The 25,246-nt window shown below is 35.3% G+C and overlaps 1 protein-coding gene across 1 annotated transcript; it reads left to right on the top strand.

Annotated features, from left to right (window-relative positions):
* The first annotated feature begins 3,470 nt into the window (after positions 1-3,470).
* LOC108989935 (DNA mismatch repair protein MSH4) lies at positions 3,471-25,014 on the top strand. Its single transcript, XM_018963708.2, has 24 exons — positions 3,471-3,600; positions 4,709-4,912; positions 5,073-5,108; positions 5,206-5,318; positions 5,981-6,026; positions 6,651-6,697; positions 6,874-6,981; positions 7,158-7,233; positions 8,885-8,957; positions 9,064-9,209; positions 9,294-9,379; positions 16,116-16,255; positions 16,356-16,495; positions 16,585-16,635; positions 19,483-19,546; positions 20,660-20,803; positions 20,893-20,960; positions 21,092-21,150; positions 21,954-22,110; positions 22,243-22,295; positions 22,372-22,470; positions 22,796-22,910; positions 22,996-23,118; positions 24,507-25,014. Exons 1-24 carry the CDS (start codon positions 3,535-3,537, stop codon positions 24,669-24,671), a joined length of 2,379 nt encoding a protein of 792 aa, XP_018819253.1. The 5' UTR covers positions 3,471-3,534; the 3' UTR covers positions 24,672-25,014.
* Positions 25,015-25,246: the final 232 nt, after the last annotated feature.

Here is a 25,246-nt window from a genome sequence, read left to right as displayed (position 1 = left end):
ATCAACTAGATTGTCACATGTTTGTCTACTCTCTACTCAAAATGTTGCATTTGCTAGATTTTTTGCACAAATTATTGGATTACAGACCCAATTTCCCGATTATCCAATTTAGTCTATTCGATTAGATAATGCAGAAGAATTTACATCTAAGACTTTTTATAATTATTACATGTCAGTTGGAATTAATGTCGAACATCATGTTGCCTTACACATATTCAGAATGGTTTAATTAAGTTATTTATTAAATGTCTACAATTAATTGTTAAACAATTACTTTTGAAAACAAAACTACCTCTCTCTACTTGGGAACATGTAATTTTGCATGATGCATCATTGGTTCAAATAATACCAACTGTCTATAATAAATATTCTCTATTGCAACTTGCATTTGGCCAACGTCTAAATATTCATCTTCATAACTTTGGTTGTATTGTATATGTTCTAATTGCACCTCCCAATATAATAAGATGGGTCTTCAATGTAGACTTGGATTTATGCTGGTTTTGATTCTCCCTTTATCATTAGATATATCAAGCCTTTAACTGAGGATATTTTTAAAGCTCGTTTTGAAGATTATCATTTTGATGAAATAGTCCTCCCACCATTAGAGGGGAAAAAACACTTTGATGCTATCTCATATTGATCCTTGTACAAATCAATGTGAACTGGAAGTTCAAAGGATCATTCGTTTGTAAATTATTGCAAATCAATTACCAGATGCCTTTACTGACAATAAGAAAATAGTGAAGTCTCACATTCCGACTGCTAATACTCTAGCAAAGATCGATGTCCTTGTAGGGCAACCAAATAATGTAGCAACTAATGAGTCTAAGACACACTTGAAGCATGGAGACCTATTGGTGAAAATGATAGGACTTTCTGGAAGAGAAAAGCACAAATAAAATAAATCGGTGATCCTGAAGAGTTTGTACACACAAAACAGGCAACAAGAGCTATAGATCCATCCAAAATTTATGTTCAAAGTTTTCACATAATAGAATCTCCTAAAGAGTTATCTCCTGAAGAAGAAAAGATACCTGAAAATAACGAGATCTCGATATCTTATGTAAGTACGAGTGAATTAATGATAGAAATAAAATTATTGTTGACAACATATTTTCATTTAATTACTTTTGATATCACCATAAGTGGTAACGAAAATAAACCAAAAACCATCGAAGAATGTCGATGTAGAAATGATTGGCCAAAATGGAAAGAAACAATTTATGCATAATTGATATCACTAGCAAAGCATGAAGTATTTGGACTTGTAATCTAAACATCTAAATTTGTGATGCCTGTTAGATATATGTGGGTATTTGTACATAAACGTAACGAGAAAAATGAAATCATGAGATACAAAGCACGACTTGTTGCACAAATGTTTTTGCAAAAACCTTATATTAATTATGAAGAAACAAATTCACTTGTAGTAGATGCAATTACATTCATATTTTTTATTAGTTTGGTAGTCACAGAAAGTTAGGATATGCATTTAATGGATGTGGTTACTGCATATTTATATGGATCAATGGATAATGATATTTATATGAAAATCCCTAAAGAATATAAAATGCATGAAACATGTAATTCAAAATTCTGAAGTATTTATTCTATTAAGCTACAAAGATCCTTTATATGGATTAAAGCAATCCAGACGCATGTGGTACAACTGTCCCAATGAATGTTTAATAAAAGAAGGAATTGAAAATAATCTAATTTGCCCATGTATTTTCATCAAAAAGTCAAATTCTAGATTTGTTATTGTTGCGGTTTATATAGATGATTCAAATCTTGTTGGAACTCTAGAATAGCTCATGAAAGCCGCAAATTTCTTAAAAAATGAGTTTCAAATGAAAGATTTTGAAAAAAAAAAAAAATCTTGGTCTACAAATTGAGCATTTTTCAAATGGAGTTCTTGTCCATCAGTCAACATATATAGAAAAAGTCTTGAAACACTTTTACATAGACAAAACTCATCATTTGAGTACTCCAATAAGTGTCCGATCACTTGATGTGAAAAAAACCTATTTCGCTCTCATGAATACGACGGATAAATTCTTGATCCAGAAGTACCATGTCTAAATGCAATTGGCGCTTTGATATATCTTGCAAATTGCACATAATCAGATATTGTATTTTCAGTTAACTTGTTAGCAAGATATAGTTCTGCACCAACTAGAAGGCATTGAAATGGGGTCAAACATATTCTACGCTACCTTCGTAGACAGTTGACATGAGATTGTTCAGTCCAAAAGGATCCAATCCTCAATTAATTGATTATGCAGACTCAGGTTACATTTCTGATCCGCATAAAGGAAAACCACAAACATGATACCTATTCACTTGTGGTGATATATTTCATGGAGATCTATCATGTAAACATTAGTTGCTATTTCTTCCAACTACTCAGAATTTATTGCAATTCATGAAGTAAGTCGAGAATGCATTTAGTTAATATCAATAATTCAACACATTTGAGAAAAGTGTGGTTTATCCACAATCAAAGATAGTCCAACAATATTATATAAAGATAATGATGCTTGTATCACACAAATTAGGGGAGGCTATATCAAAAGTAATAGAACCAATCATATTTCATCAAATTTCTTTTATACACATGAGCTCTAGAAGAGCAATGATATTGATGTTAAGAAAATATGATCAAGTGATAATTTGACAGATTTATTTATTAAAGCATTACCAACTGTAACATTTAAGAAGTTGATCCACAAAATTGGAATGTGTCAACTTAAAGATATTTTATCATAAACGATTGAAGCTCTACATACTTTTGAAGGGAAGAAAATAATCAAACAGAATGTACTCTTTTTCTTTTGCTAAGGTTTTTTTCCATTGGGTTTTCTTTTGCAAGGTTTTAATGAGACAATTCTACAACATTCCAAAGTACACAAAAATATTGTACTCTTTTTCCTTCGCCATTGATTTTTCCCTATCAATTTTTTCCTTAAAAAGGTTATAACGAAACATATTATTTGTGTATGGACATCTAAGGGTGAGTGCTATAAATATATACATGAACTGAGTGGATTACCATGATTCCACCTTTTAGAATCTTGCCACATTTATGTATCAACTCTTGGAATTCCTAAATTCATTAATGTATCTAATTAATTCATGTCTCATTCTTTCAAATTCCTCATCCCCTAATCCCTATAAAAGAGTGTATTGAGTATCATTTGTATAACACAATAAATTCAAAGTAAATAATATTAAGGTCATGAAGAGATACTCTTACACTCTTACATTGCAATCTTTATATTCTTTTACTAATTTTCTTAAATTTTACAACAGTTTTAGTATATTAGATTATAAAAATTATAAAGTTAACCTGAATTTTATTCTAGTAAATCTCCAACTAAACATATTTATCTTTGGCGGCTCTAATCTCATTTGTCATAGGGCCGCCAATAACAAATTGCAGCCCGGTCCCCACGGGAACAGTTTACTAAGATGACATTCACTCAATTCTGGCGCGCAATTACAAAACCTCGGTGAAGCTTTGGTACAGCAATGGAGGACGACGGAGGAGAGAGATCGAGCTTTGTGGTCGGTCTTATCGAGAACAGAGCTAAAGAAGTATGCTATAGTCATTGGCCTGTCTGATTATCTGAGTTCCTTATTTCCCCGAGAAAATGCAGCAATCTTTTTTGGCGACCGAAAGTCCAAACACTTCTCTCAAAAATCATTCTAGCACCAGTATTTTGTCTTAGTTGATAAAAATAACGTCTGCGCCATATTTGAATTTATCTAATATAATATTTAAAAATTATGTTTTATATTTCTTTTCTTCATCTCTCTCAGCGACCAAACGGTCACTTTTACTGCTGCTTGAAATTACACATTTCTGAAATTACGGATAATTCGATGTTCAAATTTTTTTCAACATTTTATACTTCAAGTTCCTGCGGCTCCATGGTTTAGATTTGAGCTTATACTTTTAATTGTTGGTCGAAAGGTCACAATTCAATCTTAAAGATGGTTGTCATGAAGTGTGGTTGATGACAACCATGGCTAACTGCTTCCGAGAAATATGTTTTTAGTCCTGAAATTCACAACTTATATTTTTTGTGAATACTCTCGGGACATAAATGTGTTGTCACATGGAATCCCCTGTTTGAAGTTGAGGACTGAAACTTGAAGAAGAGTGTGCTATTTTTTCTTTCTTCTCTTTTAATGACTTGTTGTGTTGGAAAGCTGATTAAATTTCTTGGATATGTTTTTTTTTCACTTCATGTTCAGCGATTTGTAGGAAAAGGCTATCTGATGCATCAATTGGCTTAGCAAGAAGAACTAATAAACCTTAACAGTTATGAATTGAACCTGCTATTTAAGGCTTCTAACATTGGATTGTGTGTGTTGTGTGTTTAATTGTATTCTAGAGAAGGCGGTGGATTGTGTGTTTAATTGTATTGAGTATGCCACAGTGAAACATGCTGCAGGACCTCGGGTTTATACTTTTAAAGGAAGTCTCCAAATATTATGGATTGCGAAAGGAAATGGAATCATGGTTTTGCTACTAATATGGTTATGAAAAGAGTCATTAACACTTATTTCTGTGGGCTTGAGTTCATTGTTGATCCCAAATTAACTTCACTCTACAAATGTTATAATTGTGTCAGCTGAAGGTTGGTTTTGATGAATAATAATATTCATAATGTGTAACTGACACCAATTGTGCGGTCAGGTTGGAGTTGCTGCTTTCGACTTGAGGTTGGCTTCATTGCATCTTTCTCAATATATTGAAACTAGCAGCTCCTATCAGAATACAAAAACTTTGCTGCATTTCTATGATCCATTGGTTATCATTGTTACTCCAAACAAGCTGGCACCAGATGGTATGGTTGGAGTTTCGGAGTTGGTGGATAGATTTTATGCTACAGTCAAGAAGGTTATTGTCCCTAATGTTTACAATGACAGCTGTGTGTGTGTGTGTGCGCGCGTGTGTGTTGTGGTGTATGCACGCTCACTTGGACAACGAGCTCCATATCTGGCTTTTTTTTTGTGATTTTCATTTGTTCACAAATTAATACCATGCACTGCCTTTTTAGGTTGTAATGGCCCGTGGTTGCTTTGATGATACCAAGGTTATCCTAGATACTTACTCTTCACTGATTTTTAAAATTTTAGGTGCTGATACTTGCATCTATTTGGTGGTAATACCATTGTGGTTTTTTGCTCCAGGGTGCTGTGCTGATTAAAAATCTAGCTGCCAAGGAGCCTTCTGCACTTGGTTTGGATAGTTATTACAAGCAGTATTATCTCTGTTTGGCTGCTGCTGCCGCTACTATTAAGTGGTACTTTCATGACTTGAGACTAGTATAATTTTTGCAAAAGTTAAAACATGAAGGAGGATATTTTAATCGTGAATAGAGCTAATTCCCTGAGTAACTTGAGACCAGAGGTTTGATGACTATTTCAATGGTCCAGTAAAGTCATTTACATGCTAGTGCTATGATGTGGAGGGTCTCGGAGAAATGAAAAATATTTCTATTTAAATATGATGTTCTGGTAAACTCAGTCTAAATAAGATCTATTTTTAGTTCAATTGCATAGACCAGAGAGGAGATTTAACTTTGAGATATTAAGCTGGGCCTCCATATTGTTTCTTTTATTTTTGTTTCTCGTTGGGTAACATCTTTTATAGTCATGTTCTGTTCCTCCTCCATGGGGGCTCTTTAGAGTTATCATCCTTTGATTTCATTAATTCACTCTCTCTTTACAAGTAGTTTCTTTTGAAATTTGATCTCTTCATATGCTAGTTCCAATTTTTAACTTGTGCATCCCATAGTTTGGTACGACTTTTCATCTGCTAAGTTTCTCGATGTGATCTATTGTTAGGTATCTGAAGTTTGCTTGAATATTTGAAAAGTAACATGTACTTTTATTGTTATGATATTTTCTACCTTGATATGTATTTTACTTATAAAAAAAAATATTCCAACTACCTCATCCACAGGATAGAAGCAGAAAAGGGACTTATTATTACAAACCGCTCATTATCGGTATGTTTTTAATGATGCATGTTCTGTATCTTCCTGGTGTAATTATAAGTTGCAATATTTGCTTTCTCTACCACCAGCATATCCCTGGCTCCTACTAAAGAATTATATAGACTAGATGCCAGAATATGAGGACTAGCTTTAGGCACCGGGGTCCTGGAGGAGTCAGAAAGAGAGCACTAGGGGCTGTTTTTTCTTTTAAGTTATAATGTCACTTCAATAAAATTGCTTGTTTTAATTTGCCCTTGCTATGTTGAAGATGAATCCATTGACAGTCACAGTTGCTGTGTTTTCATTATGTTGACACCTACTAATATATATCATATTGATATTTGATACACTATGGTTGTTTATGGGGAGTCCAAGAAAAACTGATGATAATTACCTGCTTCTTGTACTCTTTGTAATTTTTCCTGCACGTGGAAATGGCTCCCTTAAAAGGTTATTACCCTCGAGAACTTTCCACTCATTGATATGTAATTGTGGCCCCCTAATATAGCTCAAATGCATAACTTCTGTTTTCCTTCTACAGAACTTTCATCCGTTTGCTTTTATAGTTTGAGCTGTTTTTAGTTTTATGGAGGATCCTAATCTTTAATTTTTATTACACAATTATCTCTTTCCCAGGTTACCTTTAATGGATCATTTGACCACATGAACATTGACGCTACCAGGTACCATTAATTTCGTTCTTAATGAAGTCGGATGCTTATATCCTGTCCTACATATTTAATCAGGTTTAGATGGTGGTAACTCCCATCAATGTTACATTTGTTTAGTGTATATACGAATCAGATTTATCCTACAGTATATATAGTCACGAAATCTTACAGCTGAATTTTTGTGGCAGTGTCCAAAATTTGGAAATTATTGAGCCACTTTACTCAAGCCTTTGGGGCACAAGCAACAAAAAGCAAAGTCTATTCCACATGCTAAAGACAACAAAAACAATTGGAGGGTAGGGACTAAGTTATAGAAAAGAAGAGTGAATACTTTTTTTCGGCAGGGGGTGTGATATAGTGAAGTAGGAACTTGTGCAAGGAAAAGGGGGTTTATGCTTCTTCTGGTTTTTTTTTTCCTTTTTTGTTATCAATGTAAGTTTGTAATTTCATATTGTTTGGTTTTCTTCTCCAGGACTAGACTTCTTCGTGCCAATATTTTGCAGCCATTAAAAGATATTGAAACTATCAATGCTCGCCTTGATTGTCTGGTTAGTTTCAAATGCAGAATTCTCAAATATCTTTGTTGAAACTATATTAATTTTGGTCCAATCAAATTCTCCTCAAACTTATGAACCTTCAAAATTCTTTTATGATCCTTTCTGTTAGGGTTCCCTTTTCTTCTTCTTTTTTGTGAGATCTCCAATATATCATCCTTTGGTATCTATCACAAATTTCCATGTACTCTGTATTTGTTACCTTTTGATAAAGGTGTGTGTATTCAAATTAAACAGTGCTACTTCTTTCCAACTATCATCTAATTTTAAATTAGGTTCTTGTCAATTATGTTCCTAAATAATTGGGTAAGACTTTTTCTGTGTTATATATATATATATATATATATATATATATATATAAATATTTGAGAAATTCTGTGTTTTATATTTCTGTACCTATTATGGTTTAGTTTTTGTAATTTTTCGTGCAATACATGGAAATGGGGGTTACATTTTTGCAGGGTGGAGACCTTTGACAGTAACAAGGCTCAAGGCTAAGCTTGGGTATTAGCTGGACATGCCATATAAAATTGTTTTTTAATGGTTTTGAATAGGAACTTTCAAGCCTGAGAAATTTATCCACTGCTTTTGTATGACTTTAAAGCAGATGCATCTCAGAATTCAGTAGCTTTTAAGCATGCATTTCAAAATAGCATTGTTGAGGTTTTAAATATAGCTTGCGATTTTTAATCTTTTAACTCAAAGGTAAGACCTTGGCTATGGGTTCAATTTCTACATGGAATGCCGATTGCTTGCTTGAAACATGAAGTTCTACTTCAACTTTGTAGCGTGCAAGGAGACATGCTAAATTTAACTGAATGTTGGGGTTGGCAGAGACCACGTTTGGATATTCTTAGGTAGAAATTGAGATGAGGACAAGATGTTAACATTATAATAAAATATGAACAGAAGAATTGCAAAGCTTGCAGCACATTTGTCCCAGGCATTTTTTAAAATGGCTTGTATACGCAGGCTGAAGTTCACCTAGTTCAAATTCATCACTTTTAGGTTAATAAAAGTTTATTTTGATAATAATCTCCAATCTTTTCACGAGGACCTATTCTTTGTTATTTATGTTTTAGATCATGTTTGATTACTTAAACCATCTCAGTATTCTTTCTTTTGGATTTTTTTACACATCCACTCAGTTGGGCTTATGAAATATATATCTTTCATGAAGTCAGCTTACTTGACAAAGCAGTGATTTGAACCACTTGGGGCTGGCTGTAAAATCTGTTCTGACATCTAGCTCTGTTTGGAGCTGCTGTATACTTATCTAGACCCATGAAAGCACATACACCATAAACAGGTTTATTTTATGCTTGCACTTTGAGAGCTGTTGTAAAATATTGTGTTGTATCCACATCATTCTCTAATTTCATTTTGTGTTTAACCTACCTAACATTGGCAGTGTTATACCATTGCCCCCATTCAATTTCGTTAGTTGCTTTTAAATTAGCCAGTACAAAAATCACATATCGATGATCTATTGAAGATTTTTATAGTCTTGAAAGTTTCTAAATTTTATTTTTGTGAGGTATGCAACCATCTCATGATCATCTATTTAATTTTGTGAGTTAGAAATGCAGTTGACAACATTATTTTTTTCGATCCATCATATGTCTAATCAATTGTTTGATTTTAGGATGAGCTGATGAGCAATGAACAGCTATTTTTTGGACTCTCTCAGGTTCTGCGTAAATTTCCAAAAGAAACTGGTGAGCAAATCATAAAGCAAGGCATTCTATAACTCTTTTTAGTGAAGTCATTCATCAGGAAGTTAATACATCTCTTCCTATTAAATATGTTCTTCCCTTCATTCAGATAGAGTACTATGTCACTTCTGCTTTAAGCCTAAGAAAATTACAAATGAGGTCTTGGGTATTGATTATGCTAGAAAGAGCCAAATGTTAATCTCAAGCATTATTCTCCTTAAAACTGCTTTGGATGCGCTACCTTTACTCTCAAAGGTAAATATGCTTGGTTGCAATATGCCATGTGATTTTTACTGGACTCGAATATGTCTTGAAATGTCAGTTTGTTTCATAAATCAGGTACTTAAGGATGCGAAAAGTTTTCTTCTTGCAAACATTTACAAGTCTGTATGTGAAAATGAGAAATATGCATCAATTAAAAAGAGGTATGTTGAAGATTTCCTGCTGCTCGTGTCTTGAAATGGATAGGACACCATGAATTTCTTGGTTTCAGTTTCATTTGTTAAAAAATTGCTGAGCAGAATATTCCAAGTTTAGCCTGAGGGATTTGAACAACCAGCAATTATTCTCAATCATATATGTTAGAAAAAAATTCAGAATGATGCATTTTTGCTTCTGCATGAAAAGCTTATTTCTCAAACATCATGTAACTTCTATTGAGAAGTAAAACTACATTGGTTTTGGTTCCTTCTATACACCATACAAAATTATTTCGTTCTGCCATTGCCTTCCTTTCAATGGCATCTTTTCGTCTCTTTCGGCTGTAACTATCTCCCGATTTCTTTTGCAGTCGACATTCTTTTCAGCTAGCAGTGATATACAACTGATACTAACTAAGCTTTTTTTCCTCTTTCTGAACATTGACTCATCTATTAGTTCATAGAAGAAACATGATGGTGTCTTTATTATCGTCAAACTCTTGTGTTGCGTTTTTTTCATACAAATGTTGGAGGAATTTGCTCAAGGCTCAAACCTGTTCAAGAACTTTTGCTTAACCTCTTGATATAATTTTTGATTTCATGTTTTATGCTGAAACTGGACTACCATTTAATTGGATGTTGAAAATGATGAAGGACTTATGGAATGGTCATCTCAGCTAGGCTAGCTTGAAGATGCTTGCTTGGCCTAGATTCATTTGGTCTGAGCGTGGTCCTGATTTCTAGAATGAACTTCGTGCCAAGCTCAGGTTGTGCTTGTCTGAGCCCAAATCTAACTTGGACAAAGTGATTTTTTTTTTTTTTTGATAATTAATAAGAAATTTTATTATCAAGAATAGGCACAGCTCAAGTACACAAGATGTAAATTTTATTATCAAGAATAGGCACAGCCCAAGTACACAGGATGGATACAAAGGAAATACCTGCTACACTCTAGAAAGCAGGAAAACTGAAACAGAAACAGATTCAGTACATTATCATCATTCCTTACAAAGATCTTAGCCCACAAACTCAAAGTAGAAAAAAAAACTCTGAAGATCTTCAAAAGAACGCTCTTTGTCTTCAAAACATCTCCCATTCCTTTCTAGCCATAGACACCACATTAAACACAAAGGAATCATTCTCCATTTGGCAGCTACACATTTCCTTGCCTCAAAACCACGCCAACATGCAAGAAGATCCACAACTTCCTTAGACATCACCCAATATAAACCTGTCCGAGCAATAACCTCGTTCCACAAAGACTTTGCCACCTCACAATGTTAAAAAAGATGATTTACAGATTCACCGTCCTTCTTGCACATGATACACCATTCAGCTATACACAAACCACGTTTTCTAAGGTTATCCATGGTCAATACTTTCCCTAGAGCAACCACCCAACTGAAGAACGCCCGCCACCTTTGTAGGAACCTTCGCTCTCCAAATGCTTTTCCAAGGGAATGAATACACAACCAGAATGAAAATTAAGCACCTTATAAAAAGAACTGATTGAAAACCTGAAATTTCCAGCATATTCCCACAGTAGCCTGTCCTCACTTCCCTGCATCATTTTTGAGTTATAAATTCTTCCCAAAAAATCTGAAACAACATTCACCTCCTAGTCATTTACATCTCTGATAAAGTTAACATTCCATAGAATATTATTATCCATACATCGAAGGTAATCTGCTACAGCAACATTTGTTTCCCTTGCAATTCTATAAAGAGATAGAAAATCTGATTTAAGAGCTGATTCCCCACACGAAATGTCATGCTAAAAGAGAATCCTCTTCCCTTCCCCCACCTTAAACTTAATGTATTTAGAAAACTTCCCCCAACCTTTCCTAATAAACTTCCACAAACTCACCCCATATGCTCCTCTAACTTCATTAGAACACCAATCCCCCCACCGACTCCTATATTTAACAGCAACAACATTCTTCCATAAAGCATCTCTGTCTTCATGACACTCCAAAGCCATTTTCCAAGGAGTGCTTTATTAAACAACCTCAAATTTCTCACCCCCAATCTTCCACAAAAAACCGGTTGACAAACCTTGTTCCAACTAACCAAATGAAACTTCTTTTCCTCTCCTATTCCTCCCCATACGAAATTATGATAAATTTTCTCAATTCTTCTAGCAACCCCAGCCGGCAAAGGGAAAAGTGAAAGAAATACGTAGGAAGATTAGACAACGTACTCTTTATCAAAGTAATTTTTCCCCCTTTAGAAAATATAACTTTTTTCATCCAGCCAACCTTCTCTCGATTTTCTCAATCACCCCATCCCATATCAAAACAAATTTGTGAGAAGCCCCCAAGGGAAGACCAAGATACTTCAGCGGCATTGAAGAAATCTTACACTCCAAAATATTAGCCAAATCTGAAATATTGCCTACTGCACCCACTAGTACAATTTCAGACTTGTTTAGGTTAATCCTGAGACCCAAGACAAGTTCAAAACATAACAACAAGGCTCTCGAAGTACGAATATGTTCTTGGTTGGGCTCACTGAAAATCAAAGTGTCATCGGCAAAAAGAAGATGAGATAATTTACTGCTATTATTTCGTTCCTCATTTACCACCTCAAAACCCGATAAGTACCTTCCTTCAACCGCCGCTTACAACATTATACTCAACGCATCCATGACAAGAACAAAAGGAAAAATAAATAGCAGATCTCCTTGTCTCAAACCACATGTACTATTAAAAAACCCAACTAGGTTGCCATTCACCAAAATAGCGGATCTCCTCCCTAGCGCTTCTAGCCAGGGATAGTCCTTAAAATTTCTTTGCTTCCTGGATTCGTGTTCCCTCTGTTTTTTCTTCTTTTAGTTTATCTTTAGTTGTTGAAGATGGATCATTGTTTTGGATTGAAGCTAAGAGGTTTGTGTTTAGTAGGAAAGGTGGTAACTTTTTCTGCATTACTAAGAGGAGTAGAAAGATGTCTAAGTCACTTCATCTCAATGGAGGAATGGTTATTTGGATGGCAAAGGTGGTGGAGGATTGTTCGAGGTTATCTGACAATAAAGATTCTTTTCAGACAAAAAGGGAAGGTAATAGAGTTTTATGGTCCAAAAGTGTCAAAACGCGTTTGGCAGATTTGTGAAGCTGATTGAGTTTGGCACTAGTACGGGGAATGGAATTATAGTGATTTCAGAAGGGAGGAAAGGGGGTGGTTGCGCATGCTTTGTGAGATTAATGAGAGAGATCGTTGATTTTAGGAACTCTGATTTAGTTTCTGAAAACAAAGTTGCTCCTACGAATGGTGGTGGTGAACGAGATTCCAGAAATAAGGTGATTTATAATTCATCTTCGAAAGATGTTAATCATCATTGTGAAGTTTCTTACCTGTCAGCCTTAACGAATCCAAAGCAGGAGGGTTCTGGTTCTCAACAGAAGTATGGCATGGGTAAATTTAGGAAGGATGAATCGGTGTTGGATGGTAACAAAAGGAATGATGTTTTGTGGTGGAAACAGATGGATGGAAGGAAGAATGGTTGGCCTGCTGAGGTGTTGCAGAAAGTTGGAGAAGTTGAAGGGTCTCTATGGCACATAAGGGCAGAGTTATTTGGTTGGAAGGAGAGGTTGGAGTCATTGTTGAAGAAGGTAGACGATGGGTTGGGTTTGTTAATGGGTTTGGGCCTAAATTTAGTGGATAAGAAAGGAAAAAGGATAGTGGAGTTGCGGAATGGGTATGAGGGTTTTAATGTTAAGATAGCAGATGGGCCAGATCGAGACCCAGCAAATGGGCCAGATTGAGGCCCAGCAAACAGGCCTGGTCTCTAGAGGGCAAAGCCCTTACACGAAATACAAGGCTCCAAAAGCTTGAAGGGAGGAGGCCCAGCCCAAGGGCTTGGTGGCTCAGACAGGCACTTCGACGTCATAGACAGGGTCGATGGCGAAATGCGAGTCTTTGTGTAAGGGCTTTGCCCTCCAGATTTGGGAAACAAATATGGGAATCGGAACTCTGAGGAGGCCCATAATAAACCCTCAATGGCACAGAAGGTTGCAATTTCTTCATAGAAAAGGATGACGGTGGTAGTCGATCCCTTTGAGGGTACTCAAGTGGTGAGTTCAACTCTGGCGAAGGGGAGTTTGTTGCCCTCCTCTGAGGCCGAGGTTCTGATGGGATATTCTCATCTCAGGGTTGGGAGGTTCTCTTCTTAGCCATTAATGGCTCCTACTAAGCTATGTTTTGGAGGCACCGAGAGGCTTTCAGAGGAGGTGGAAGTGGTGGAGGAAGATGTGGAGTTGAGTGGTAATGTCACTGGGTCCTTTGAGGAGTTCGTTTTTGGGGTCTCTTGCACCCAAAGGTTTAACTCTGAGCTGCAAATGGTTCTTGGAGGGGAGGAGGAAGCAGAGGCAAGTGAGTCAGGAGAGCTGAGGGAGTTTGATGAAGAAATTGATCCTAATCCGTTGTGTTCTATCTTTCCTAAAATTGATTGGCCCAATTCTTCATCTGATTGGGTATGAGGAAAGTGGATGAAATCAAGGATTGTGTGGGAATCTCATGTCGGATTTTAGGAACAATTTAGAGCACTTCTAATAGCTATAGAGGCTAGTCAACCTTCATTGGCTAGATCCGCTCTAAAGAAGGAGAGGGAATTAAAGAGGTTATCGTGCTCCATTAATTATAACTCAAAGGGAGGAAGTGCCATTAGAGATAAAGGTAAGGAGAGGGTTGTTCATAGTCATCAATGAAACCAACAATCATCTATTGGAATGTCGGGGGCTGAACGACTATAGAAAATGTCTTCAGGTAAAGAATATGATTCGAAAGTGGAGTGCTGATGTTATTTGCTTCCAAGAAACCAAGCTGAAGTTGGTTAATCAAACAATTGTGAACGGTTTATGGAGCTGTCAATGTGTGGGATGGGTTGAATTAGTTTCGAATGGGGCTTCAGGTGGTATTATTCTTATGTAGGAGAGGAGGTTAGTGGAGATGGTAGATCATTATGTGGGAGAGGTTATGGTTGCTTGCCGATTCAAAAGTGTGGATAATGGATTTGAATGTGTTTTTGTGGGGATTTATGGTCCTAACATGGATAATAGTAGGAGTATTTTATGGGATGAAATGGCAGGTGTTTGCTGCTGTTGGGATGTTCCTTGGTGTTTTGGAGGGGATTTCAACATTACACAGTTCCCTAGTGAGAGAGGGGGGGATAATTATTTCTCTCATGCCATGAATGCTTTTTCAGATCTGATTTTTGAGCTTGGTTTGATCAATCTACCGATGGTTGGTGGGGACTTTACGCGGTCCAATGGAAGGGCATGGTCTAGGCTGGACAGATTTCTGGTTTCAGCTTCTTGGAGATTCGTTTTCCTGATTTGAGGCAAAAAAGGTTATCGAGAATGTGTTCTGACCATTATCCTATTCATGCTGGAGAGTGGGGGCACTTTTAGAGGGCTAAGGTATTTTAAATTTGAAAATATGTGGTTGGAGGCTGAGGGTTTTGTGGATAGGGTGAGGTCATGGTGGTCTTCATACTCTTTTTCTAGTACTCCGAGCATTGTACTGGCTGGTAAACCTAAGGCATTAAAGACATATTTTAAGAAGTGGAATGTTGAGGAGTTTGGGAACACAGAGAGCTTTCTATGAGAAGTTGTTCAGTGAAGAATACTCTTGGAGACCAAAGCTTGATGGACTGTTTTTTTACTCCATTGATCAGGCAAGTGCAGAATGGTTAGAGAGCTTTTGAAGAGGATGAAATTCTTGATGTGGTTAGAGGAATGGCAAGGGATTAGGCTCTGGGTCTATATTGTTTCTCAATGGCTTTCTTTCAATCTTGTTGGGATATAGTGCTGGATGATATAATGAATGTTTTTCTTGAGTTTTATACATTTATGAAATTTGAGAAAAGTTTCAATGCTACATTTATCGCACTTCTTCCCAAAAAGATAGGGGCTGTGGAGATGTGGGATTTTCGGCCTATTAGTTTGTTGAATGGGGTATACAAGATAATCTCTAAGGTGTTAGCTAATCGTATGAGTGTGGTGTTGGGAAATATTGTATCGAAATCTCAAAATGCCTTTGTAAGAGGGCGACAAATTCTTGACTCAGTCTTAGTTGTTAATGAGTACGTGGACAGCAGAATTAAATCGAATGAATCTGGAATTCTGATTAAATTGGACATGGAAAAAGCATATGACCATGCTAGCTGGGATTTTCTCTTGTATTTGCTTGGGAGATATGGTTTTGGAGAGAAATGGTGTATGTGGACCAAACATTGCATTTGGACAAAGTGGAAATAATATTCAATGATATGTGTATATATATATATATATATATATCTGTATATGTACTAACTTTTATTTAACTTTCAACTTAATGGCCCTTGACCCAACTCTGTACGTAAGCAAATTTCTTGGTTTTTTAGAATTGAATATCCTCTCTTTTATCTGCCATTTCCAGTAATAGGCCAAACAGAATGCTAGGGGCTATGCTCGGGCTGTAATAAGTTTATTGTTTTAATATTGTGGGCTAAACACAAGCCTTACTTTGGCTCAGCAGTCAGCACTGCCAGTTTACAGGACGAGGTGTGAGCGGACTCAGCCTTGATTACTCAGACCAAACTTACATAATAATGAAAGTAGTGGTGGTGATGGTAATTGGTGACAGTTGGGGACCTGGGCTGTGAAAGAAACTTGATATTTGTTTCAATAATGTCACCAGTTTTATTATGTTTGATACCCCATAAATACCCATGTTCAAATATTCTCAATTAGCTGTATTATTTCAGGATTGGAGAGGTTATTGATGAAGATGTGCTTCATGCACGGGTTCCATTTGTTGCTCGCACACAGCAGTGTTTTGCTGTCAAGGCTGGAATTGATGGACTTTTGGATTTAGCAAGGAGGTCCTTTTGTGATACTAGTGAAGGTTTCGTACGACATATAGAATTCAGTTTCTTTGTCTTCCTTCTTTTGTGTGTCACTGCAGTGTAAGGCAACTTAAAACCTATTTAATATTGAATTGACAGCTATTCATAATCTTGCAAACAAGTATCGTGAAGATTTCAAATTGCCCAATTTGAAACTTCCCTTTAACAATAGGCAAGGGTTCTACTTTAGCATTCCACAGAAGGATGTTCAAGGAAAGCTTCCTAACAAGTTCATTCAGGTTGGGAATAGGATATTAGCTCTGGTACTTGATTATTTATGAGGATTCTCCTTATTTCTGAACATTTATAATGGTGAGACTTAAATCAGGTCTTGAAACATGGCAACAATATACATTGCTCAACTCTGGAACTTGCTTCTGTGAGTATTATGATCATGTCAGCATTGCTGTATTCTAACTTTAATTTATTCCTTATATTGATTTAGCGGTCTGAGATTGTAGGAATAATCTATCAGTGCCTCACATGACAATTGTACTCTTTTTCAAGCCATCTGATGTGATCTTAATAACACCACCCACTTATTCATTAGAGTTACAAATAATCTTAATAACTCCTCCCACATATTCATTAGACTTCTATATGTAATGCTGTTTCAGTTGAAAAGGTAAAACGGAGAAAGAGAAGATAAAAGTAGAAAATCGAAATTAGGAGAAGAAAATAAAAGAGAAATATATCTGCCATCATCAGTAACTTCTTCAGTTATGTCAAGACATGGGAAGAGGAAACTTTCCTTTTCATGACCCTATCAAGGGAATCCAAAGAAAAACCCAAGCTCCTGGTTCTCACTCCACTGTTGTCTTTCGAAATACAATTACAAAAATTCCTCCATTCTAATAAAAGAAAACAACATATAATGTATTAACTCTTAACACTCCCCACCAAGCTATGGCAAAGATACCTCACATGCCAAGCTTGCTCAAGGTTGTGTCACCATTGAATACTCCCTTTGTCAGAACGTCCCCAGCTGTCCTATTGTCACATAAGGTGTACAAATTAAGCCAGAATGCAATTTCTCCTTGATAAAATGGCAGGTAATCTCAATATAATTCTATCATGTTGAAATAAGCACTATTAATCTCTGCTTTGTTATTATAATGAATATCACAAAGTATTTATTGTTGCACCCAATTTCTTTCAACTACATTATCAACTATAATAATTTGCTTACTCTATTTGCAAAGCTCTAAATTCAGTTTTCTCACTTGATCTAGCTACAGTGTTCTGTTTTTCACTTCCCCAGGTCACTAGATTTCCTGCCTACTAATGTTTAATATTCTAAAGTAGACCTTTTATCTAAAATTGATCCAGCCCAATCAGCACCTACATAAAATCCTACTCACATGTAATTATGTTAAAAAACAACAATCCTTTACCAGGTGAGGACTTCAGATAATGAAGAATCCAATTAACTTTTACCCTATGAGACTCACCATACTTGGTGCATTGGCAGTTTCTAGACAAGTGTGAGATAAATAGATTAGTCCTCCTAAAAGTGTGAGATAAACATCTGGACAATGTCTTCTTTAACCCACATACCTTACCATTTGCCAAATTTGCCAAGTTAAACTCTAGGACAGGCAGAACATCCATGTTTAGTTTCCTCTCTAAGTCTCCGTTCCGTTTACATGTAAAATGCATTCTTTACATCAAATTGATGAAGTGGCCAACCCAAATTTGCTCTAAGAGAATAGAACTCAAATTGATTTCGGTTTTACAAAGGGGAAAATGCCTCCTTATGGTCAATTCCACAAGTTGTTTTAAAGTCCTTGGCCACCAATCTAGCCTTGTGTCAACTTACTTTTATAAAGTGCCTTCATCTCCTCTTGTATTGCTTACCTCCATTTTGGATCAGTAAGTGCATCTTGGATCAGTAGATGATAATTGAGATGTAAAGAAATGATACAAGGGTCAAAGATATTGACAGAAAACAAAGTTTAGTAGTGGATGCTGAGTGCAAGATATAAGATGATAATGAGAATAAAGGAGAAGAATAGTATAGCCGTCAAGGAAGCGAAAACCCTGGCTTTCGGTTCTCACTCCACCGATGTATTATTTGTACTAGCCTCATGAAATTGAATTACAGGAAGACCTTCAAGCAAATAATATAAATAATGTAATGATTCCTCAACAGTTGTTGAGTGTGGAGTTTTTGTAATATTTGATTGCTCTCACAACTCATGCATTAGGCAAATTTTATATGATTCTAGTGTTGCGTATTAATCTTTAGTGAAAGTCAGGTGATATTAGCTTGTAGTTGATAATGATATGTTCAAATTCGCCATGGGTTCCTAACCTTGACCTTGAACTTAAATTGGTAGTTGCAATCTTTCATAAAACAATTTGAGATACAACCACAACAATTTCTTGGGGATAGATATTGTAAAAGAAAATAACTTCTCAATAGGATGATCATTACATACCAGCCAAATGACAGAAACATGCCCTTTCACATTGTAGCACTTTTATATTGTCAGTAACCTAGAAGATGTTTCATTTTATACTTCTGTTGATAGGTTGGTTAGTATTAGCTAATGCAGAGTAAATTGAAAATAGGTATTGAATATAATGAAATTTGAGCATCATTATTTGTAACAATCCAAGGAAAGCTAAAGCCACACCAAGGCCCATATTCCAAAAGAAATAGTCAAGGTTACAAATGGGGCCATTTGGAATCTTTATAAAAGGAAGAACTTTTCCTTCCCAAGCCATGTGGGATCCCGTTCACAACCTTCCCATACTCAATCCATTGTATTCCAATCTCCCTCCTTAAATCCCCGACATCCTTGTCAAGCTATTCCATTATAGGTGACATAATTCAAGTCCCACACTTCTGGTTGTATTGCCTTTGATACCATTTGTAACGACCTAATGAAAGCTCAAGGCATATTTGAGCCCATACTCCAAAAGGATTAGTCAAGGTTACAATTTGAGTCGCTTAAAAGCATTACAAGGGGCAAGAACTTCTCCTTTCCAAGTAATGTGAGATCCCATTCACTATCTTCCTATTCTTAATCTGGAATATTACACTGTTGGCCTACTTATCATCGTTGTGATCAACATGGTAAATTAACTGTATTATGCTATTTGTGCGTGATAGCGAGTGTATTGTTAGTATGTCACTAACTTATAAATCAGTCATAAATTGATGAACCTGGATGGCTTTTGATAAATATTCATACTTTGATCTATTCAATGAAATTTGCAGTTGAATGTTAGAAATAAGTCTGCAGCTGCAGAGTGCTATATACGAACAGAAGTTTGCCTGGAAGGTTGTCCTAAATTTGCTGACTGCTTCTATAGATTTTTTGTGTTTTCATGATTTCCTTGTATCTCTTTTCCCTCCCAATTAGGTGTTTCTCTTATATACCTACTGTGTACTTGAGCTAAGCCTTTGCACTCTTCAATAAAAGTTCCTATTACTTTCATTAAAAAAAATTGCTGATCAGTTTAGTACATCTTCTGTATTTTAAGGTTCATGAGTTGACTCTTTTTGCATTAGGGTTTTCTCATTTTAATGTAACATTATTGAAGGCCATGATAGATTTAATGCATATCTCTAGATTGATTGTGTTATAAGTTTTCCAAAGCTTTTCATAGCTAAATTTTCATAGCCTTAGCCCGGGCAACTTATGGATACCATTCTCTCATATGCAAGAAATTATTAGATTATTGTTCTTCCCTGTTTTCATATCTGATGCATAAATTCACCTATAAAAAATTTAAAAAAAAAACCTATAAAAAAATATCTGATGCATAAATTCATATACTTGTTACTTTTCTTATTTATAATGTTATATTGTATGAATTTTTTGTGTTAACATCTTTTTACCTATCAAAAAACTTGTGTTAACACTTTGAAATCAATGCCATTAGCATCATACATTTTCTGCTAGGTGTTTCTCGTGAATAAGGAGAAGATGTTGGCGACTCAAGGATTTCCTTTTCAAAACCTTGTATCATTGATGTTTGCTTACTTTTCTTTTTCTGATTTTCATTGCTTACTCTATTTTCTTCTTCTTGCTATGTGTTTCTCATTATATGCCCATTGTAATCGGGCAACATGTTCTTTGATCCTTAATAAAGTTTCACTTATTAAACAAAATATTGCATTTGCATTGCGGATGCCTAAGAAGGCTTAGTACTATTAAATGCTGATTCTTGGATCCATTGATCTGTGAAAACGTAGAATAAAAATTTAACCGTTGGCATTATGGATCCAAAAGATTTGAAGATTTGGGTAAATGACTATGCAAAATATTTAGATGTATTTACCTTTTTTTTTTTTAAGTTCATTATTCCCTTGGTACATTACTATATGTTTCAGGTGTTTTTATGCTTTGTAGATACACGTTTAGTTTATGGTAATGTTGTATGTCATGCAGCACTTTTAGATGCCATACGGGAGGATGTCTCTTTGCTTACTCTACTTGCAGAGGTATTATGCCTGTTAGATATGATTGTCAACTCATTTGCTCATACAATATCCACTAAGCCTGTTGATCGATATACTAGACCAGAATTCACAGGTAAGTTATTTGGTATGATCTGGCATATTCTCTGGTGACTCTTAAAAGAGCAATTAGGAATATGCCTAATCATGTCAAACTTCTGCCAGACAATGGCCCAATGGCAATTGATGCTGGAAGGCATCCTATCCTGGAAAGCATACACAATGACTTCATCGTATGTTCTTTTCCATCTTTGGTGATTTGATTGCTTGTATCATACTCTTTGTCATCTGTAGGAAGTCCTTTTCTTTTTCCAACCTCAATTTCTATTGAAATTATTTACTATCATTATTTATTTATTTTCAGCCCAACAATCTCTTTCTCTCAGAAGCATCAAATATGGTGATTATAATGGGCCCAAACATGTAAGAAAAAGCTCTCATTAAAGCTGTTCCTTGCACAGATACAGAATTTTTCATGCATCATGTCTTTTCCTTGAGAATATTTTCACATGTCCTTTTTAAAGAATGGGGAAACCCTCAAATAAAATACAGAAATAAAAAACTGTAAAAAAATCCCAACTTCATTATTTGGTTACCAGTAGAGGACATGAGTTTTCAACAGCATGGATGCAGGTTTAAATCCCAGGATGGTTAATTACACATGCAGAATCAATTACATCAGACACCAATGAAACAAAATGTATACCAACTACCTCAGGTATGGGAAACAAGATTAACCAAGCAACAAAATAAAAAATTACCTAAGAATCCCCAAAAATATTTTGTTCTTGAGATATGTGCCCTTGTAATTTGCTTATGGAGCATTTGAGTTTAAAAAGCTTAAAGAAGCCTTAGAGCATGCATTTTGTAGCAATTATATGGTAGTTGGCATCAATTTGTTGCTTTTTTGGAAGACACAGATGGTTATGAATTGTCAAATCTACATTGTCAAATACATAAGATACTTTATTGCAAATATGTTTTGGATAACCTAATATAACCCCACTTGTAATAAGGGAGGTGAATGTGCTTGTTTCAGAGAAGGCTAATATCTTAAACACCTATTCAGAGTGTAATCCATATAGATGCTCATTTTAAACATTTCTTCTGCATGTAGTCCTTTCATCTTTGATTGTATTATTATGATTTCATTTTCTGAGTTCCAACGCCCCCAAATAATGTGTTCTTATATATATCTCAAGTTTAATATGTATTATTTCCTTCAGGAGTGGAAAGAGCACTTATCTTCAACAAGTGTGTCTTATAGTTATTCTTGCTCAGATTGGTTGCTATGTTCCTGCTCACTTCTCAACTTTAAGGGTGGTCGATCGTATATTTACAAGGATGGGTGCAGTGGATAATCTTGAATCGAACTCCAGTACAGTATGATTTCACCTACAGTCAAGAGCCCTATATTTTATTATATACTATGTGAATTAGTGGCATATAAGTTAATATTCTTAACTATGGATCATAGAGAGAAAAATCATGTCTTGTTCTATTTGAGTGTTACAGTTCATGACAGAGATGAAAGAGACAGCTTTTGTAACACAGAATGTCTCTGAAAGGTAATATCCTATATGATGTTTATACCATTAGAATGTGCAATAGTTTCTCATGTGAACATCTTTTTATTGGGGACAGGAGTCTGATTGTAATGGATGAGCTTGGGAGGGCTACTTCTTCCTCTGATGGATTTGCAATTGCATGGAGCTGCTGCGAGTATCTATTACCACTGAAAGCGTAAACTGTTTTCTGCTTCACCAATTACCATGTTTTTTATGAATTTTGAAAATTAGAAACAAGTAGTATCTAATTTCCACTATTAAAAAATGCCAAAATGTAGTTTATGCAATCAAGGATCACAGAGCTAGTCTATTGGACATGGCTTGTATAAAAAATGTAATCAGAGTAAATAGTAGAAAACATTAGAAGCTGTTAGGGCAGGAAAAATTGCTACTGGCGAGAATGTGTTCAGCCTTAATATTTGTAAAGATAATGCATATTTATCTTCTCCTCCTGCACTCATTAACAATTTGAATTCAAGTGTTGTCTTTCTCGTATTTAGGTATACTATATTTGCTACTCATATGGAGAATCTATCAGAATTAGCAACCATCTATCCAAATGTGAAAATTCTTCACTTCCAGGTTGACATTAGAAACAACCGTCTAGATTTCCAGGTTGAGTATCAAATTTCTTTTGCTTTAATATTTGCTTGTTTTAACTTTTTTTTCCCTGAATAAAATATCTTATTTACTTACTCAGCATCAACTCAAGGACGGTCCAAGACGTGTACCACACTATGGCCTATTGTTGGCAGAAGTGGCAGGTTTACCAAGCTCAGTTATTGAAACAGCCAGAAGCATCACATCCCGGATCGCTGAAAAGGTGACCCCGAATCCCGATAAGGATAATATTTTTTTCTAAAGTCCAAACTTCTTTCTTTACATTAATGCTTTAAAAACATGAAGAATTAGTGAAACTTAAGCCAGAAAACTTTTAGAAGAGTCCAAGGTAGATAACATGCAGACAAGTAATAGGTTGAAAGAAGCCAGAACAGCTACTAATCTGAATCCATCTGTTGGTTCAGTATACATTTTTTAGGAAAATGTGCAGTCTGTTGATCCGTCTCTAGTCCTAGTTTGTCCATGAAGGTCCTAAACAAAAGGAATCAACTGCGCTGAAGCGTTTCCTTCATAAAAGCTCTACGGACGGATATTATGCAAAATCTCAAGTTCTTATTAGGGTCTTAGAGCTTGTTTGTAAATAGATATCATTCCAAAATTCTCATTTAATCTCATCTCATCTCATCCCATCTCCTTTCCAAATACAATTCAAATACAAAATTTTCAAATTAATCATTACAATTTTCCTAAACTTTTAAACAAAAAGTAAAAAATAATTCAATTTTTTCAAATTACCAAACAAAAATAATATTATAAAACTATATTCTAAATTTATTTTAACTTTATAATATTTTTTATTCAACTTTTTCTCTCTCATTTTCTAAAACCCAAAAAATATTAAATTCATATTATCTCACTACTATTCATAAACTATTTTATTATTATTCATAAATTTTTTATCTCATCTCACTCATGAAACCAGCTAGTATGGCGTATGAACATTGAGGCCCAAAGCATCCTGATTTTTTCATCTAAATCACAAGATCTTTTTGAAGTACACGTGCTCCTTGACTGAATTTATCACGTGTAATGTTAAACTTTCTTAATCCTTAATCATGAGTTCAAATTTAAAAAATCTACTATTTACGCAAAGCGGCTCAGATTTCTTAAACAGAAATGGAGATTTGGTAAATTTTAGCTATATATAACATTAACAAAGGTAGTGTATTAGATACTTATTTGGTAATTATTTATCATCAATATTCGCTTTCAGATTTGTACATTTTGTATATATCTAGTCTAGAAAGAGAACAAGATAAAAGAAAAACATGAAAAATTAAAATTAAGCCCATTAAAGTCTAATGGAAGTTGTCCAGAACAGGAAGAGACTATAAAAAAAATAATAATAATTTTTTATCTCCTTCGTCACCCCTTAACAGTCCTCACAACCTCTATTGTTCCTTTCCACCAAATACACCATATGAGGCAAGTAGGAACCATTTTCCTTTTGATGTTGAAATTGATATCATTTCACTGCCTATCTTCTTTTCACTGGATAAGATTTACCGCATGATCTTTTGTGATTGCAAGTATAGAATGATCTTCATGAACTTCAGTAACCTGTTATATAAAACAACTTCCAATGTCTAGGAAGTGAAGAGGATGGAAATAAACTACATGCAGTATCATCCAATCCAGATGGCTTACCGTGTTGCTCAGCGGCTGATATGCTTGAAGTACTCCAGCCAAGACGAGGACTCAATTCGACAAGCATTGCAGGATCTCAAAGAGCAGTATGCTGATGGAAGTCTATAGGGCGTGTTATGGTATTTACTGGGTTATAATTGAAAGCCAGAGTGATTTGAAGAATAAATGTAACTAGTTCTACTGTTTGACCGGGAGGTGAATCCCCATGATCTTGCAGAAGGGTCATGATTTCCATGAAATAACAGAAAGTTAAACGCATATGCATGCTGATTCAAGTTTTCCCGTGGCTATTAGTGGATGCAACAAAGCGACAAGGAAGTTTATGTTCTTAATTTGCTTCTCTTACGTGCCTGACTGAATTTTGGCACTATTTGAAGTGGCACCTAATTTTTTTTTTTTTTTTTTTTAAGATTTCATGTATATGCATTAGATTTGGTGGTCAGAACTAGAAGAACTTGGAAATGAAAATCTTTATCAAACATTAAGTAGCAGCAGCAGGAGCAGCATAAGCATCCCTTGCCATTTCGATATTATTTGTATGGGAAAACTAAAAAGATAGATACTTTTGGACACGTTAAATTCAGGACTCCATAGCTCCTTTCATTAAATAAGCGACGACAAATGTTGATGAAGACAAAAAAATGCCGCTGTAGGTAGACACATTATCTCACATTGGTATTTTC

The sequence above is a fragment of the Juglans regia genome, chromosome 2 (assembly GCF_001411555.2).
Source record: "Juglans regia cultivar Chandler chromosome 2, Walnut 2.0, whole genome shotgun sequence".
Taxonomy (NCBI): domain Eukaryota; kingdom Viridiplantae; phylum Streptophyta; class Magnoliopsida; order Fagales; family Juglandaceae; genus Juglans; species Juglans regia.
Note: the sequence above shows the minus strand (reverse complement) of the source record. Positions and strands in the feature narration are given on the sequence as shown.

Coding starts and splice junctions, on each gene's coding strand:
- LOC108989935 (XM_018963708.2), top strand. CDS start 3,535: ATGGAGGACGACGGAGGAGAGAGATCGAGCTTTGTGGTCGGTCTTATC. Junction 6,027..6,650: donor TTACAAACCGCTCATTATCG/GTATGTTTTTAA, acceptor TCTCTTTCCCAG/GTTACCTTTAATGGATCATT. Junction 22,471..22,795: donor TATCTATTACCACTGAAAGC/GTAAACTGTTTT, acceptor TCTCGTATTTAG/GTATACTATATTTGCTACTC.